General features: G+C 39.5%; 1 protein-coding gene across 1 annotated transcript in view; it reads right to left on the minus strand.

Annotated features, from left to right (window-relative positions):
• Positions 1–214: 214 nt before the first annotated feature.
• Positions 215–16,405, minus strand: part of CUBN (cubilin) — a 146,546-nt gene continuing 130,355 nt past the window's right edge. The window contains 8 exon segments of the mRNA XM_075746285.1: positions 215–890; positions 1,293–1,528; positions 3,438–3,603; positions 4,695–4,876; positions 4,993–5,140; positions 5,801–6,009; positions 6,475–6,637; positions 7,507–7,712. Of these exon segments, the coding sequence (XP_075602400.1) occupies positions 783–890; positions 1,293–1,528; positions 3,438–3,603; positions 4,695–4,876; positions 4,993–5,140; positions 5,801–6,009; positions 6,475–6,637; positions 7,507–7,712 (1,418 nt within the window). The 3' untranslated portion in view covers positions 215–782.

The following is a 16,405-nucleotide window of genomic DNA, read 5'->3' on the forward strand; positions in this document are numbered from 1 at the left end:
TCATGTCTGCCCTATTCTGAAGTTATATGTTTCACAAATGTCTATGAAGTTGCCTACAAGTTGACTTGGAAGGTGAATTGGTTACTAAAAATCTCACAAGTTTTTCATAAATTCAGTTGTAAAATATTTTGAAGCTTAAAGTTATAACTCAATAAATATAACCACAGCTATTTGTGTATATTGAACATGATCCTGATGTGACTTCTTGAGTAGTTGTTCAGCCGGGTTCTTATACCCAATGCGCAGTATTACAGAAAAGTTATCTGTGTAAATGGTAGTAGGACAGGGGCCATTTTTTAGCAATGTCTCATTTTATTGTAGTTTGAATAAAAATTAAGGTAATGCTTTCAAAGCTGCTTGGGACAAAAACCACATAACTGTAGAACTAATTAAAGACAATTTCGTATCTTAGCTTTATATCTTATCAACTTCATGTTTAATATTTTGTGTTTATGTTTTATACTGGATAATTCACTTCCTATAGCATTAAATGTGGCATATTTACACAGAACGATTGAAATTATGTGGAAGAATATAAAAATATGTTTCAAAACCTAGCAAACCCTCATTTTCACAGTTGGGTAGATAATAGTTTATTTTCAGTACAATGGGAGATCACTTTTTTTGACAGAACTCCAAATTCATTACAGCTACACTGACAGTAATTTTTAAAAGGCCTTACTTCAGTTGCAATTATCATAACCGGATTTCAAACTTATTTTATGATCTATAGTCTCTTCAGTACAGCAAAGAACAGTAATACATTTCTCCTAAACAGTGTTCTAGCTCGTCCAGCTTAAGTGGAATCCTGATGGTAAAGTCACATATTCAGCATGAAATTTTATATAGACTTGATGAGATGTAGCAGTAAATGGAGCGATGTTTGTGTCCTAAAAATAAAGACAAGAAAAATGAAAAGCTTTATAGAACACCCAGATCCTTTGGAAAGGCCACTCAGAGAGTTAAAACCTAAGCACAAATTGGATCATAGCTTAGAAGGGACCTCAGGTCTGTGCTAGATACTGCTTTTGCATTTCTCCCTCAGGGATTACAAGTATTTAAACCACAAATACAACGAAATACAGAGCAAAATAGCTTGATGATGCCTCCCACTAGATGTCACTGTAAGGTCTGCATTGGAAGGCTTCTAAGGTGCCACACAAGCCACATGCCTTCACTTCCACTCCTCTGTAGGGAATTCATGCCAGATTTGGGGAAACAATCCTAAATACCAAACAGTAAAAGATACATTTTAACCACTTAGAGGGTCACAGACAGTAGGGAATACATACCATCCCACAGTACGGCCCGGCTGGGGGATAGCTGGCATCTGGCCCATTGTGAAGGATGAGATAGTTGCTGCTGCAATCCCCCGGGTCATCGATGCTGATGAAATCAAAGTTCACTGTGACAATTTGTCCCTTGGGCACAGTAATGGCCCACTCGCAGTCAGTGTTGTTGTGGTAAGTTGCAGGGTAGCTGGGACTAGCAAATGAGCCAGTGCTGCCGTATAATGTTCCTCCGCATCCTGGAAACAGACACTACTCATTAGCTTAGAAGGCTTAGTTTCACAAGATACTACAGCAGGTAGTACATTAGTGCAGTATTAGTAGTAGCACTGAAAAGCACGGAGAGATGCTGGGAGCTGGAACAATGACTGTGGGTAAGAGCATTCTTCCAATAAGAGAGAAAAGCGAGGCTCTAGTTTCACCAGCCTGAGAAGAATATGCAATGAGCATTAGACCATCACTGGATATTAAAAATCAAAACTCCCAAAACTCTTTGAAACAGGAACCAAAGTCTGAAGTCTGTGTCTTGGTCAGTTCAGTTTCCAACTACTCAACTAGAGACAAATTCTCTTTGGCTGTTATTTGCAATGAAAAGTAGTGAGTCCTCATCTCATAGAAAAATGCAGAGAACAGCTCGGAGAAAATAGTCATATTAAGGAAACTAAAGGCCATTTATACCAAAATTCAATCTCCAACAGCGGGCAGAAGCAGATGCCCTGGGAGAAATGCAAGTAGAGTAAGAGTAAGCATCTGCAGATCATGCCCCAGATTACTCTCACAGTCTTCAAGAATTTTCAGCTTACAGGTCTCAGAGATGGCATCTTTATATTTATAGTCTTTATCAGATGTCTTCCATGAACTTGTTCAGGTAGCCCTCGAATCCATGTGAATTTGTAGCATACTATGGGAAGAAGCTCCACAGCTTAATTCTATACTGCATGAAGAACTGTTTGGTTTGGTTTGGTTTGAACCTACCACCTCCTGGCTTTATCTGAAGGCCTCTAGTTCTTCTATGGGAAAAGTCAATGAACAGTTGATCACTATTTACCATCCAATATCACTCAGTTTTATAGACCTCAGTAGTTTCTTAACCAGATTTAAAAGTCTCAGCATACCTCATACAGAAGTCATTTTTTATGTTGAGATCTTTTACCTGAAATTTTTCCAGTTATACTGGATTTTTTTATAAGAGGAGGAGACCAGAACTGTGCACATCGTTCCATTTGTGTGTGAACTACGGATTTATACAGTGGCTGTCTATTCTCTCTTCCTTTCCCAACAATTCCTAGCATTGCACTAGCCTGCTTGACTATTAGTGAGCAGTGAGCTCTTGTTTTCGTGGAACTATTTTACCCCCAAAATCTTGTTGCTGAGTCCTAAAAGTCAACTCAAGAGCCCGTATTTTTGTAACTAAAGTTAGGATTGTCTTTTTTTTTTTTGCCCATGTTCTTCATCAACACTTTCCTACATTGAACTTTATTTGCCTTTTCATCACCAAGCCACTCAATACTGTAAGGTTATTGTGCAGTGCTTTTCAGCTGGCCACAAGCTTTCCTACCTCCAGTAACTTGGTGTCGTGAACTATCACCCAGCTCTCACTGTCCATTTATGGACATTTATATTATCTCCATTCCTAAGCCATTTATGAATGTGTCTATTATACAATCACTACACAGCACTATAGTTAGTTAGGCTGTTTTCTTGGGGCAAATTTCAGTCCTCCTCAGGCTTAGCAGTGCCTAGATCCTCAAGCATATCATAACTAGACTATTAATGGAGTAGGCTGAGTCACCATCACCACCGCCAACCACTCTGTGGATTCCAAGACAGACGTTCCTGATATTTTCTGACCTCTCAGTGAAAGAGGTAGATCTTCATCTTAAGTAAGTGGACTACATCCCCTGAGTTTGCTAAAATCCACATTAGAGAGAGGGAATTGCTTCCATCCACTAAAATGGATCTTGCCCCACTGGTCTTCAGGAGCAACTTCCTCCCTGCAGTGACTGAATAGGGTGGACTATGGGTGCTTGGGAAGGTCTTAAGTGCTGATGAGGCAGGGCCCAGACTGAGCAGGCTGAATTCCACATTTCTGTATTTTCCCTCTGTGTACAATTGCTGAGTGGAATTGCTTTGTAATTACAGCCTTACCACTTGATGATGAAGTCCAAGTAATTTCATATCCATCATGAGCCCCTGAAAAATCACTCTTGAAACGAAGGTAGACAATGCGATTTTTGGGGAAGATGGGACTGGGCACAGTGTTTCCACAGAACCTGCCAAGTAGTGGTGATTGCACATCACTCCCATTTCTGACCTTCAAGGGACACAAAAAGCATTGTCAACATTAAATCCCTATGCCAGATATACAGCAGTACAATTATGCAAGCACAGCACAAACTACGTAGTGACTTGTATGCATACTATAATTGTCATTTTAATACCATTATTTTCCCCACTATATATTCTTGTATAGAAGGAAAAAGAGACCATTAACCAAGCTGTCTGAGTTTTCTAAGTAATTGTGCAGAACAAGTATCATCAGAAACAGGCAGCTGAATTTTATGGTGTGGTACCTCTCCTGACTGAAAAAATTACTTGACTAGGAACTAAGATGTGCTTTTGCAATTCAAGCCCATGTTTTACTTTTCAGAACAAATGTTAATATTCCAGATGAAAAGATTAATTCTTTACCCTGCAGACCACTCTTTTCCCTGGTCACATTAAGGCACAGATCATATTACATAGCTCAGATTTAATCTGAGGGTTCTTTTGAGCTCCAATAATGCTTGTGCTCAGATCCATTTCTTGAGACAGTGAAGAGGATATGAAAGGAGAACTAAATAATGATCCTGCCACAGACATCTGCTTTTTGTCATCTGGGCAGTGAATAGGGAAACCTTCAACAAGCATGGAAGGACAGAGTGAGGATTGTGTAGGAGAATATGCTTTTTATTGACACAAAGTACCTTTGCAAGTATCCTACTCTTGTTATTAGAGCTCCTTTTTATAAGAAAAAATGCTTTGTTTAGAAAAAATATTTTTAAGAAAAAGATCAAGCAGATGGAATCTACTGCTGGAACAAAAGCACTCAGATCTATGGCTTTCTGTTCATGCACAGTTTGGATGAAAACTGCCCTGGCTTGTTCTGTTAACTGGGTAACATCAGCAAGAGCTATGTAAAGATGAGAGTTAGCTGATAATGAAACTATTCATCGGTTTTGGACTTACTATAGCGTGTATTGTTTAACCTCCTACTAAAACATCTGAGCACCCTTCACCATAAAATTGGAGCAATAAATTAGTCCCTGCTGTCAGTTCAGCTCAGACTTGTCCAAGCGTATTAATATCTTTTGAATTCAGCAGATTTTGACACAGCCCCACAAAATACGTATACTTGCTTGATACCTCTAGGAAATCACGTGAACACTGGATGCTGTCCTCCAAATGGAAAGCATGGAAAAAGAGAGAAATTGTGTGATTCGGGGGAGCTCGTAGAATGACAGAACAGTCCATATTATTGGGATGACGACCAGGCCAGCCGGGGCTTTTCAGGTAACCAAACGGCTGGTTATACTCTCTGTTGCAACCTTGAGACAGAAAACCAGAAACATGCGAGCATTTCAGATCTCTTGATTGCTTTTTACTGTATGGAATCAACAAAGGGAATGGTAGGTAGATTTTTGAGATATTTCATCAAGCTTACCTGTAGCTTGATAGGTAAATCTGACTCCATTATTAATCATATATTCATCTGATTTGAAAGTCACGATGGCAGTGCGATCATAAGAATAAAATTCAGGGACTGGAAAAGTTTCAGAGCCACAGAATCTATGGACTGATCCTTGGCTATGCTGCAATTCAATACATGTCACAAGTTACTTAATGATATAATTCAGTTTTCTACTTACTGAACTGGAGGTGAATAGATTTCTCAGCACTTTCTATACCAATTATCCATTTTAAAGTTCTCATGGAAATCACATAATAATGTCTCAACATTTTCTGTTCAATTATTACAAGAAACAAATCAAGTGTAACAGGTATTTTCATGCCAAAATAAGAAACAAGGAAAGAAGGTTTAGAATAATATAATACAAGGGACATAAACAGTTGGGTTTTTTTCCGGTGCTTTCTACAAACACTCTTCTTGGCATGAGTATTTATTTTTATTATGGTTCTTGGGTGGGAGGAAGTACAATGAGCTTATGAAAACTTGCTGTTGGGCAATATTTTCTGGGTGTTAAGTTTGGCAGCTCTGTTACTTGGTGCAACTGTGAAAAATTGTGTAATACTTACCAGGTGTAATTCAATGTGTATATAGTGTTATTCCATGAAGTCTGTATACCTGTTAACACGCCTCAAGCGGGGCACAGTGTGTAATGCTTTGGATGTGCTGCTCACACAGAATCATCAGTTAATCTGTTACCAAATGGGGGGGGTTCTCCTCTTTTTGCAAAGACTAAAGGGAGCTGAACGTGAATGGGGAATGCTATCAACTGCAAATTTCTTACTGTTGGTGACTCCTGGAGCTCTAGGTAGTTTTGAGAGCAGTCCTGGCCGGAATGGAGGTGAAAGGCCTCTACCATCACCCTGACTTGCTGCTGCGGAGGCGCATCAATGACCCAAGTGCAGAGAGTAAATGGTGGATATTCATTCGGGAAGTTAGGAGACGTTGTAGTCAGGGATGTAGAAGTTGCATTATATACTCCTCCACACAGTCCTGTGTAAAATGGTAACAAATGCATCATAGAGTGAAAACCTTTCCAACTGGGAAAAAATATTTATGGAGCAAAACTACGCTGGGCAACATACTTTTGTACTTAACTGTGGCTCTCTAGAAGGAAGAAAAATAAGTAAAACACATGCTAATGCTGTGTGTTGTAAAACTCAAATAAATGTTTGTTCCCTGTAATACCAGAGTATTTGTTAGCAGTGTATGATTGTGTTCCTGTTTTGCACTCCAGACTGACAGCCGCCCCGGAACCAGCCAAGACTGATGTGAATTGCACTGGGGTCTAGCAGTGCTGCTTTTAGCTTGCTTGTAGATGCTCCGTGTACTAAAAAATGTCTTCGCACCTTCCTGGGCCCTATATCTAGAATAAATTTTGATGATTTATTATTTAAATATGTATTTCCAAAAAGGGATCACAACAATCTATATGCTTATGTATATGTGCATACTTACGATCCACTGTGGTGTAGGTTGCATTGAAACCCTCCCTTTCCACAGAATTGTCTGTGATAAATTTCACAGTCAATGAGTTACGGGTAGAAAGAAAAGGAGCTGGCACCGTTGACCCACAGAATGTGCCAACTAAATTGGCATTTTCATTATCTCCATCATAAAGCTGAAAGAAGAAAAGCATATAAGCCACTAATAGTTTAGGCACAACAAACAAATAAATAGAAATAAAGTTCTCTGACCCCTCCTGACATTACACTTTCTCGTACTTGAAAGCACAGTAGGTGCTCTTGTGCTTTAACAGGATGTTCTTGATGACTATAATTATTCACTGCCATATCAGCTAATTCTGTTGGACAGTGTAAATCTCATTATTGAACATTCTGGTCCCATCTCAGCAAATCTATACAAAATTATTCTATTTTAATTTGGCGTTCCATTTTCATTTTTATATGTAATCTCAAAGTGCTTTTCAATGAGAAAGGTTGATTTTATTCACCAAAATGTAGAATTCATTCCTAGTTTCATTGAGCATCTCTAATGCTCAACAGGATATATAACACCCATTGGTGGATCTTGTTTAGCAGCATTCTGCTATTGTATGTTTGGTATGCTCATCTCCAAGAAAATAGATTTCACAGGTAAGCATTTAGCATCAAGACTTACTTATTCAAAATTTTATAAATGAAAGTTTTTCCAAGCAATTTTGTATGATAATGAATCTGCATGTTTACTTTCAAAGTGCTTGGATTTTGTTTTGTTTTTATTCTGTGAAATAAATACTTATTTATATAGGCAGTCCTAAGAACAGAAGTGCATCCCCATAACAATGTTAAAACTCTTAGTGGTTTCCAAAAAGGCAGGATGTCGTCTGGAGTAGTAATTTAAACTGCTGAAAAAAATATGTAATTATATTAAGCAATTTAATGTCTTCATAAGACCATTTTCTATTAATTAAGTTTTAGTCTCTTGGAGAGGATAATGGATTGTATATCTCACTGATTTTTTTTTTGTTAAAATACACAGCTATCTTACTTTGACATAATCATATCGGCAAGTCTGAGCAGACTGTGCTTCAAGCACAAATGAAGTAAAGGTGAGGTTGATCAGTTTGTTTACAGGTGCAGTTATGATCCATACACAGTCCAGATTTTTCTCATATCTTCTGGTCACATTGGAGACTGGAGAGCCAAAGCTATAAGCTGAATTTGTCAAGTAACCACCGCAGCCATTCTGAGGTCCTGTTGAAGAAGTGGAAGTTTTTTAAAAGGCATTCATGGCCTTCATTTAATCTTCAACTCTGTAATGTCAAGCCAGCAGCTTTTTTCTGTGCTGCAGAATTTTAGTGTCCTGTCTCACAAGGACTAGCTGAACACTTAAAATGCTTTCAACGCAACCAGCATTAGATAGAGATGAATCACAATTAGGTTCATGTCTTCTTGATGTAAAATCAGTATCCACTTTGAAAATGTGGCAACAGATTTTTTTTAAAAGGGACTGTAAGAAGACAGAGGACAGAAATTAATAGAAGATTAGTGGTTAGAGGGCTTTTTAATGTAATTCTTACCTGCTAGTAAAAGTACTTGGACAGTAGGGGGCACTGGATTGATGACTTTGAAAATCTAGTTAAAAATTAAGTTACTTATTTTGGCAATATGACCTCGTTCTGGGGGGACTGAATCTGGCAGCCTGACTGACACTGGGACCCAGATTCATATGCAGGAATCTAGCTAAAAGAGACTTACTTCTGAAAGGGGTTTGCATGGTGGGAACTTACAACTCCTCTGAAAAGCAGGCTGCTTTTCATTTGGATCCCACATACAGAGCTAACTCGCTGTGAATTTTGAACCCTATAATGATTTCAGTCACATTGAAAGAAATTACTTTTGGAGAAAAGCAGTTATTAGAGGATCAGAACCCTTTTACTGCATCTCATTACAAACAAGCAAAAATACAGACCATCTGAAGGGATAATTTTTTTTACTTCTCGTTTATTTCCAGAGGTTGGGCTGGGCTAGTCAATCTGATCAATTTGTTTACTTTATGCTTCCTTCCCCAGTCTTTATGGGATTTCCTGGCCACTTATTTAACTCAGGAATACAAATAAAGTGTGGTTCATGCTCTTGCTTTTGAGTCTGAGAAAGTTTTTGTAAACTGCACGGAGCAAAGCAGTAACTGCAAGCAGCCGTTTGTCTCCCACAGTGAATCTTCTTAGGAGAATTAGATAATAAAAGAAGCTACAGCTGTGGCTAAGCAACATCATGAGCAGAGTTTCAGAATTTCACCTGCATGTATAAAATATTCCTGCCTGGCTGAAATACAGTGACTTAACCTTGACACACTGATATATTTCCAGTCATATAAAACTGCACCCTACTTGAGTTACAGTATTACAAAAGATCACTCTGGTGAAAAATCAGCATCCAAGTATCAGGATTGTGTCAGTAACCCGGGGTTGGAGACAGCCCCGTCTTGCAAGACTGTAATGGTTAAACCAGAGTGACTAAGGCTAAATGACGTCCTGGTCTTCTAACCAAAGCCAGAAAAACCCCACCCTAAAAAAGAAGTTTGCTTAAAACCAAAATCTTAATAACAAGAGATTTAAGCCTTTGCTATAACTAGAAATGAACAGAGGAAACTTATTACAAAGTGAGAAAGTCAGGACTTAATAGACTCTAGTCCAGTTTTGTGGGCTGTTAATGAAGTCAGAAACTTGGAAAAGTGTTAGCATTCATTCCAATGCCACTGCAGAAGCTGAGAACAACAGTGGGGGAAATGCAAGTAATAAATCACATTCTTACAAATAGTCTAGGAAGGAGGAAAGTGTCTGACAGGAGGGTGCCTGGGCCCTAAGAGTGCAGTTTTGCTATACTCTTCTCTGGGTTCACCCTTCTGCATGATTTATTCAGTGCCCCTGAAACAATCTCGTTGGAGCTGTTTCCTGCTCAGCATTTTGGACACTGTCTGCTAAACATAACATTAACCATGTAATCACTAGGCATAGATCATAGTCCTACCATTCAGCCCTGCAATATTGAGTCCGTAGTGATATATGGGTCAGACAGCTCACAAAGGTCCCCTTCACTCTTTTCAGGGTTAAAGTTGCAGAGATGTCTGTCAAACCATTGTAACAGGAATCAGGGAATTGCCAAAGCCACGCAACAGGAAAGCTCTCAGTGCTGTTGGAGTATCCATTTTTTGGATATCAGATGTCTGGACCTTTGCAATTGTGCACTTCATTGCTAGCTGCACAGCTATAAAGACAGCTCAGATGACAAAAAATACAGATGTGGGTAAGCTATGTGTGTACAGCACATAAAATGGACCTGACAAAGAGAGAAACAGGCCAAATCCTCATTATCAGAAAATTAAATCTAGCCAGTGTAGCCAGAAATAGCATCAAAGGGGAGATAAATAACTAAAAGTATGATATACAGTTACTAAAGATGAGGTTTCATCATTAGCTTTCACAATGCTTAGCCAGCTCAGCAGAGATTGAGTCAAATGCTTACAGGACAGTATGTTATAAATAACGACTAGACTGGAAGCCAACCAGGTATTGAGTAGCGCTGCATCAAGCCAAAGAGCAGCCCTTGTTGAAAAATCTATCCATCTTGGTGTTTTTCAGTACTGATCAATGTTACATCTGATTGCAGTCACGAAAGTTACAGAATAGTGAAGCTGTGTAGATCTAAGGAACACTCACAAGTAAAAGAAGAACCAACTGTCTGACGGGAGGGAACTCACACTAAGAGAAACACTGTCATGCTGCATTTTAGCCAGGACATAACTCATCGTTTTAAAAATCAGCACCACTTCTGAATAGAAGGCCAAATAGTAGCCATCCAGCCTGCTGGTGATCAGTGATGGAATGATACTCTTTGCTGGCTAACACAGCCAGAAAAAATTGTAGCTAAAATCTGGGACTGAGAAGTCTGTTAATTTGTAGAACAGACTTTTAGATATTAAACGCTAAACTTGATAAAAATAATGAGAAATGTACCTTATAAAACAATTTGAGTGGGGGCAGATGGACTGACTACATGGCTGTGTTGTTTCACTCTCTGGTTTCTTATTTAAAATAAAAATCATAAGGTCATCATAAATCAGATTGCAATCTTGTCCTCCTCATAAACAGCTTGCCAGAGAACACAAATTATGAGAATAACTAGGGCACACACTGTCATCACTAATTGCTTTTGTTGGGAACCATTAACAAAACTAAAAGGCTGGAGGACCATTCAGAAAAGAAGGAATTGAACGTTCTCTATGGCAAATAAAAATAATTACAGCAGAGGGCAAACACATGTTTCTCTGTTAAGAGTTACATCCTCTAGATATGGAACGAAGATAAAGATGAATCTTTGAAGCCGCCTGCCTTTGAAGCACAGCCAGGGATGAGGTTCTTTTATGCAGGTATGGATGCAATGAAAGGGAGCCTTCTGAATAGTTTCAAATCTATCAGAAACAACTAACCCAGTGACATTTCAAAACACAACAAAATAATTTTGCTGCACTTTGCTTCTTACTAAATGAGCACCACCAATGTCTACCAAAAGGCAGCAAAGTTCAAAGAAGTGTTCTAGTTCTGCCTGAACAGTAATGAAAATCCTCTCCCAGATTTCTGAGTCACATTTGGTCTCACCTAGACGCATCCCTGGGAAGTCTAGGCTTCTCTCTGCTCTGAACTAAAAATCAGAATAAGCAGAGATTAGCTCTGCCAAGACTAATGCTTCTTTCCCAACTGGTCTTATTTCCAATGCAGAGGAATGGCTGGACTAATTGTGGCTGTAATAATTAGCTCACAGGTTCTTTGGATCATGGCTCAGAACAATATCAGGCTGATATCTCATGGCTGATACTGAAGGTTGGTAAACCTTTGCAGGCTGAGCTGAGCTGTTCCTGTGTTTGGCAACCACTGTACAGACATTGTGACTTCATGTGGCAGCAGGACCTGGGCAGCAGTGCCAACCACAACCGCAGTGCCTGCAGCATTTCAGGAGGAGACTTCTGAAACCACGGGACTCTTTTTAGTCCTCAGCCTAGCCTTTACACAGAAAGGGGTTTTGATTAGTTTGATGGCCTGGCAACAGTTCCAGCAGTGACATTTAGGACTGCAATGGCCCAGTCTCCTGCTTTAGCAGGATTTCACAAATGCAGTCAGATGAAGTTCCTATTCTTAAGTTTTAGACTATTGGCTGATCCCAATATACAGTCCAGACATGCTCTGTGCCAAGCCTGCCCTACTTCTGCAAAACTGTAATGTATGTACCATCCTGTCCATCTCCTCGATGCTTGTCTGGGAGACCAGAGGCAGACATGTAGTCTGGCCTCTTTCTAATACTGCGTTAGCATACCCGTTGGTACCACAGCTGCTCAGGCCTTTGCAGATCTCTCTTGTGATGTGAATCAGAAGTGCCTCCTCACCCTTTGTTTGCGTGCACTGGAGTACAGCTTTTCAGCTGAAGAAGTCATTGACTTCAGGCAAGCTAAGACAATCCATGCCAGCAGAGAGTTCACACACAGCCGTGTGAAGCACCTTAATCTGAATATCCTATCAGCTTTTAACCATTTAGTCACCTACAAAGTTATAGTTAATCACTGGGTCTGAAAATAATTTTTTATCTCATTTTTTCAGATCAGCCAGAAATGTCTTATTTAAATGTCTACCTCTCTTCTTGTCTGTCCAGACTGAGTAGGCAAACCACTTCTATTTATTTTGCTTTGGAAGAAGAAATGTCACAGACATTAAATAACTGACATTTCTGAGAGGCATTTGCAGACTATCCCTTAGCTCAACAGTTGTATTCTTTTCAGAGATATTGAAGAGATGTATTTCAACACTGCAAGTGCTTTCTAAATTTAGTTAGATTTCAAGCTGATGCATATTTTTATATTTGAGCCTCAAAATACATTTAGAAACAGTCCAAGAACTGCGACTTATGAACATATATTCTGAGCTTGTTATGGTTGTTCTTATTTTCATTGACTATAATAAGATCAAGAAAAGATATTATTAGCCACAATTTATTCATTAATTTAATAGATTACGCTAATCATAGTTAAGCCATGACAATGTAATGAATCTGAAATGTGTAATATTAATGTGTTATATATCTAGTAAAAACTGTGTGAACCAAAAGCCCAAAGAAATTTTTGCAAGAAGACTTGTTTCAGCAATTTGCTTCTCAGCGAGACCCTCTGCAGCACCAGGGTTCTAAGTTCAGGTTGGATATCTTGAGATACACCCCTGGAAACTGGTCCTAATGAGCTGTGAAATCTCCGCCAGCCACTGCTGCTTTTCCAAAGGCAAGAGAAGATGCAACAGCATTCACATGCTACAATCAAGGACATATTCTTCTAAGGTTTTTTTGTTGGAGGGAGAAAAAATAGCAGGAAACCTGAGATTCAGCTGTGCTGAGTCCTTTCCCACCTAACAGGCCATAACTGCTGTTGTCAGTACAGGTGCCTGGTGCCGCCTACAGCAGGTGCTAATGTTATTTACATAAATCAGTGCAATGAATTACTGCTGGTGGTGTAAGAATTTAGAAATGGCTCACAAAAGAACACCTCACTCTGACCTATGCAACGGAATAACCAAACCAGTATTTTACAACTTATATTGCCCATTCAGAACTGGGGTTTTTTTCAGCAATTCCGAACAATCCAAATAAACTCCACAGCAACTGTGCATGCTGAGCACTGCTGAAAATCTGCACCTACAAACTGAATATAGAGTGGTTTGCAGGGCAGAACTGGACTTAGAACTATATTTTTTGTTGTTGCTAAAATAAAATAGCATTGTAATGCTGTGAAAATTCTACTGGATCCATTTTTAAAAGTACACTTTAATTTCATTAGGGGGAGAGCATAACAGTACAGCCATTAGTGATAGACACTTAGTGTATTGTATTCCAAACAGGAAACAAGTAATTCAATACACAGCTAATAGAATAAGGGAAGACAGATACTTCTGAGTAATTTATCAGGTAAGTTACAGATCATTTTGTCAGGAAGAAAAGCATCAAGATTATAATCTATTTCTATGATATGCATACTAGATTATTTATGTAAATTACCTATTAATGCATTTCTCTATTGTATCAGAGAAGATTCCTTTTTCCAACTATTTTTCTTCTAAACTCTACTCACTTCTGATTTTGTTTCCTACAGAAAATGATTAATATTCATTCAATAGAAAATGCTCATTGAATAAAAGGACAGAGGGATCCTTGAGGGAAACACTGGGCAAACTGAGGACAATGCAGAGGATGGGGTGTTTGAGGACTTCACATTCCAATGGTCTAATGGTTGCCAAAGGTTTTGGAGGCATTTCTTCTGCCTTAGAGCCTACATCACTAATTTTCTCATTGTTGCCACCCTATTCTTCTTGCCTGTTTATATACATCTGGTTTTCCTTGTCTTGTGTTTAAATCATAATCTCTTTGTGACAGCAGATTGTTGCTTTTTTCCTGCCTGTGCAGTGCCTAGCGCAGTGGAATTGTGGCCCATGAGCTTGTAAGCCCCAAGGTAATGCAAACAAGGGATGACATTGGTATTAATGCACTACACCATACTGCTTTTTCAAAAAAACATAAATATGAATTTCTCCTGCATGCTCACAAGAGATAGTGTAAAAAACGGGAGGGAAAAGAGCTGGCTACAGCTTAAAGTCGAGCAGGATTTAGGGCTGTAGAGAAAAAGCAGTCAGTCTTCCTGCCCTCCTCTATCCCACCTTCCCTACTGTCCCAACTCCACCTCAGTTTTGCCAGTATTGTATGAAGAAATCTCAGGAAGACTTTCTGACTCAACCCACTTGTCTAACCATGTGTAACACTTTGCTTCTTGTAAATTCATGTGGCTTCCTCAGACAGACCCCATGAGCAGACCTGCCTTTCAGAAAACCCCTAGACCCTTCTCCGATGGTTTGGAATGTGATATATTTTTCATTACTGAGACAATGGGGCTATGTACACGAGCACAGAAAGCTGCCAAGCAAAAATGGTGTGCTGTTAATAAGGTCACAGCTACATCTCCTGGCAGGGGTTCCTGACTCCTTGAAAATAAGAAAAAACCCCAACCCTTATATGTCTTCTCATCCTTTGTATCATAAGCCTCAGAGAGATCGCAAATTGGGGTGAGAGGGTCACTCCACTGCTGGATGGGAATAGGCAGAAGCTCCATTTATCACCAAAGCACAAAGTTCCTGCTATCACAGCAGGGATGGCAGAGGCAAGTGCAGGTTCCGTCCCTGCCAGCCAGGGTCAGCTGAAAAGCTCAGGTCTCCCCTTAGAGCTGGAGAGACAATCAGGAGATCTTTGGCAGAGTCACAAGCTCAGTAAACGCAGACCTCATTCTTTGGGGAGAGATCTTAGCTTTCCTTCCTTCACAGAGACATCTCCCGTAACCAAATACCTTAAGCTGGTATTGATTTATCTCTTCTCATCCTTTCATTGATTGCCTAGAGGAGCACATGCTCGCTGTGGAAAGGAGGTATAATTCTCATTTTACAGACTGCAAACAAAGGCAGAGAAAAGGTCAGTGGTAACTAAGATAAGAGGAGTCTTTCTTCCCACAAATCTAACACCTGGAGCAGGCTGGGATCCTCCAGTTAGCCCAGTTCACCACTTCAGCCTGAGAGCATGTCCACTGATTCCAAAAATGAGGCCAATAAGTGTCCAAACTTAGCAGCAGAGACAGTGAAATTATAAACTCTCTAAACTGCACCAAGGGCCACATGTTCCCTTGCCTCAAATGCACCGTATCACAGAGTTGGTTATGACAAAGAACGCTGCTTGGGAAATGTGCAGTTAACGTGATGTTGCACAGCATACGGAGTAGCGTGGTGAAAAGAAAAGACATTTGACAAAAAAGGTGAGACAGTGCTGTACTACAATACACTATTTCATACTTTGTTAGTCTCCCTTTTCTGACTAGTGGGGGGACCTTAAATATTCTAGCAGGTGCAGGATCAGTGATGTAAACAATTTTTTAAAATTAGAACATGTTTTTCTACAGAAATGTCAGGGTTTAACTCTTTGAATGCCTGGTTACTGTCAGTCTTGCTAGACTTCTGTGCGTTTCCTACTTCATCTTCTCCCTTCCCTGCCCCCGCAATGGTTATCAGATGGACTCCCCACTAGTAAAATCCACAAGAGAGAAAGAATGGATAACCCTGGATTTGCAGTACCCCTGAGAGAAGCTGATGAGGAAAGAAATTGGAAGAGCTTGTGAGGAAAGGAAATAGTTTAGTTTGCTACAAATGAGTGCACTGTTTCTGCTCGCTTCTTTCCAATACATAATCAGGCTCACTCACAACATTAAACAGAGAGCAATAATTACGTTATCCAGTTGTGCTTCCCTAGGGTCACTATAGAATAATGTGCGCATTGTCATTCAGCACAGAATGAGGCTTCTTGTTTCTCTATAGATACCATCTTCCTTATTCAAGAGATTTATCATTATTAATTGTCATCTGATTGCATTTGTACTCTTAGAAAACCACATGGGTTTTATTTTTTGACAGACATGAGGGAGCTTCTCTAAAGCATCATTTAGAATAACAGGCTCTTAGATCTCCATGGTTTTGTTCTCTTTCATTTGAAGCAGAATCTCAGACCTCATAGTACAAAGATGTGTCACAGATTTTCCTGGCTCTGTTTTTTAGACAAGTCAAACTGGAAATGTTTATAGGACTGTGACTCATGTTTTCCTTTTATAATATACTTTTTTACTTTTTGGCCATTCTGTATTAGCATGGGACTGTCAGGATCCTTTCTAATGGCTCTGTGGTTTAGTCCTGGTGGCTTGTTTCCCACAGAGGAGAAAGAAGACCTACCATTAAGCATCTCACCACCATGGGCTTTTCATCACACAACCCACATCTCTGGCATGGCCAACTTGCAACTCCATTGCTCCTGGGTAACTCCTGCAA

The sequence above is a fragment of the Balearica regulorum genome, chromosome 2 (genome assembly GCF_011004875.1).
Source record: "Balearica regulorum gibbericeps isolate bBalReg1 chromosome 2, bBalReg1.pri, whole genome shotgun sequence".
Classification (NCBI taxonomy): Eukaryota; Metazoa; Chordata; class Aves; order Gruiformes; family Gruidae; genus Balearica; species Balearica regulorum.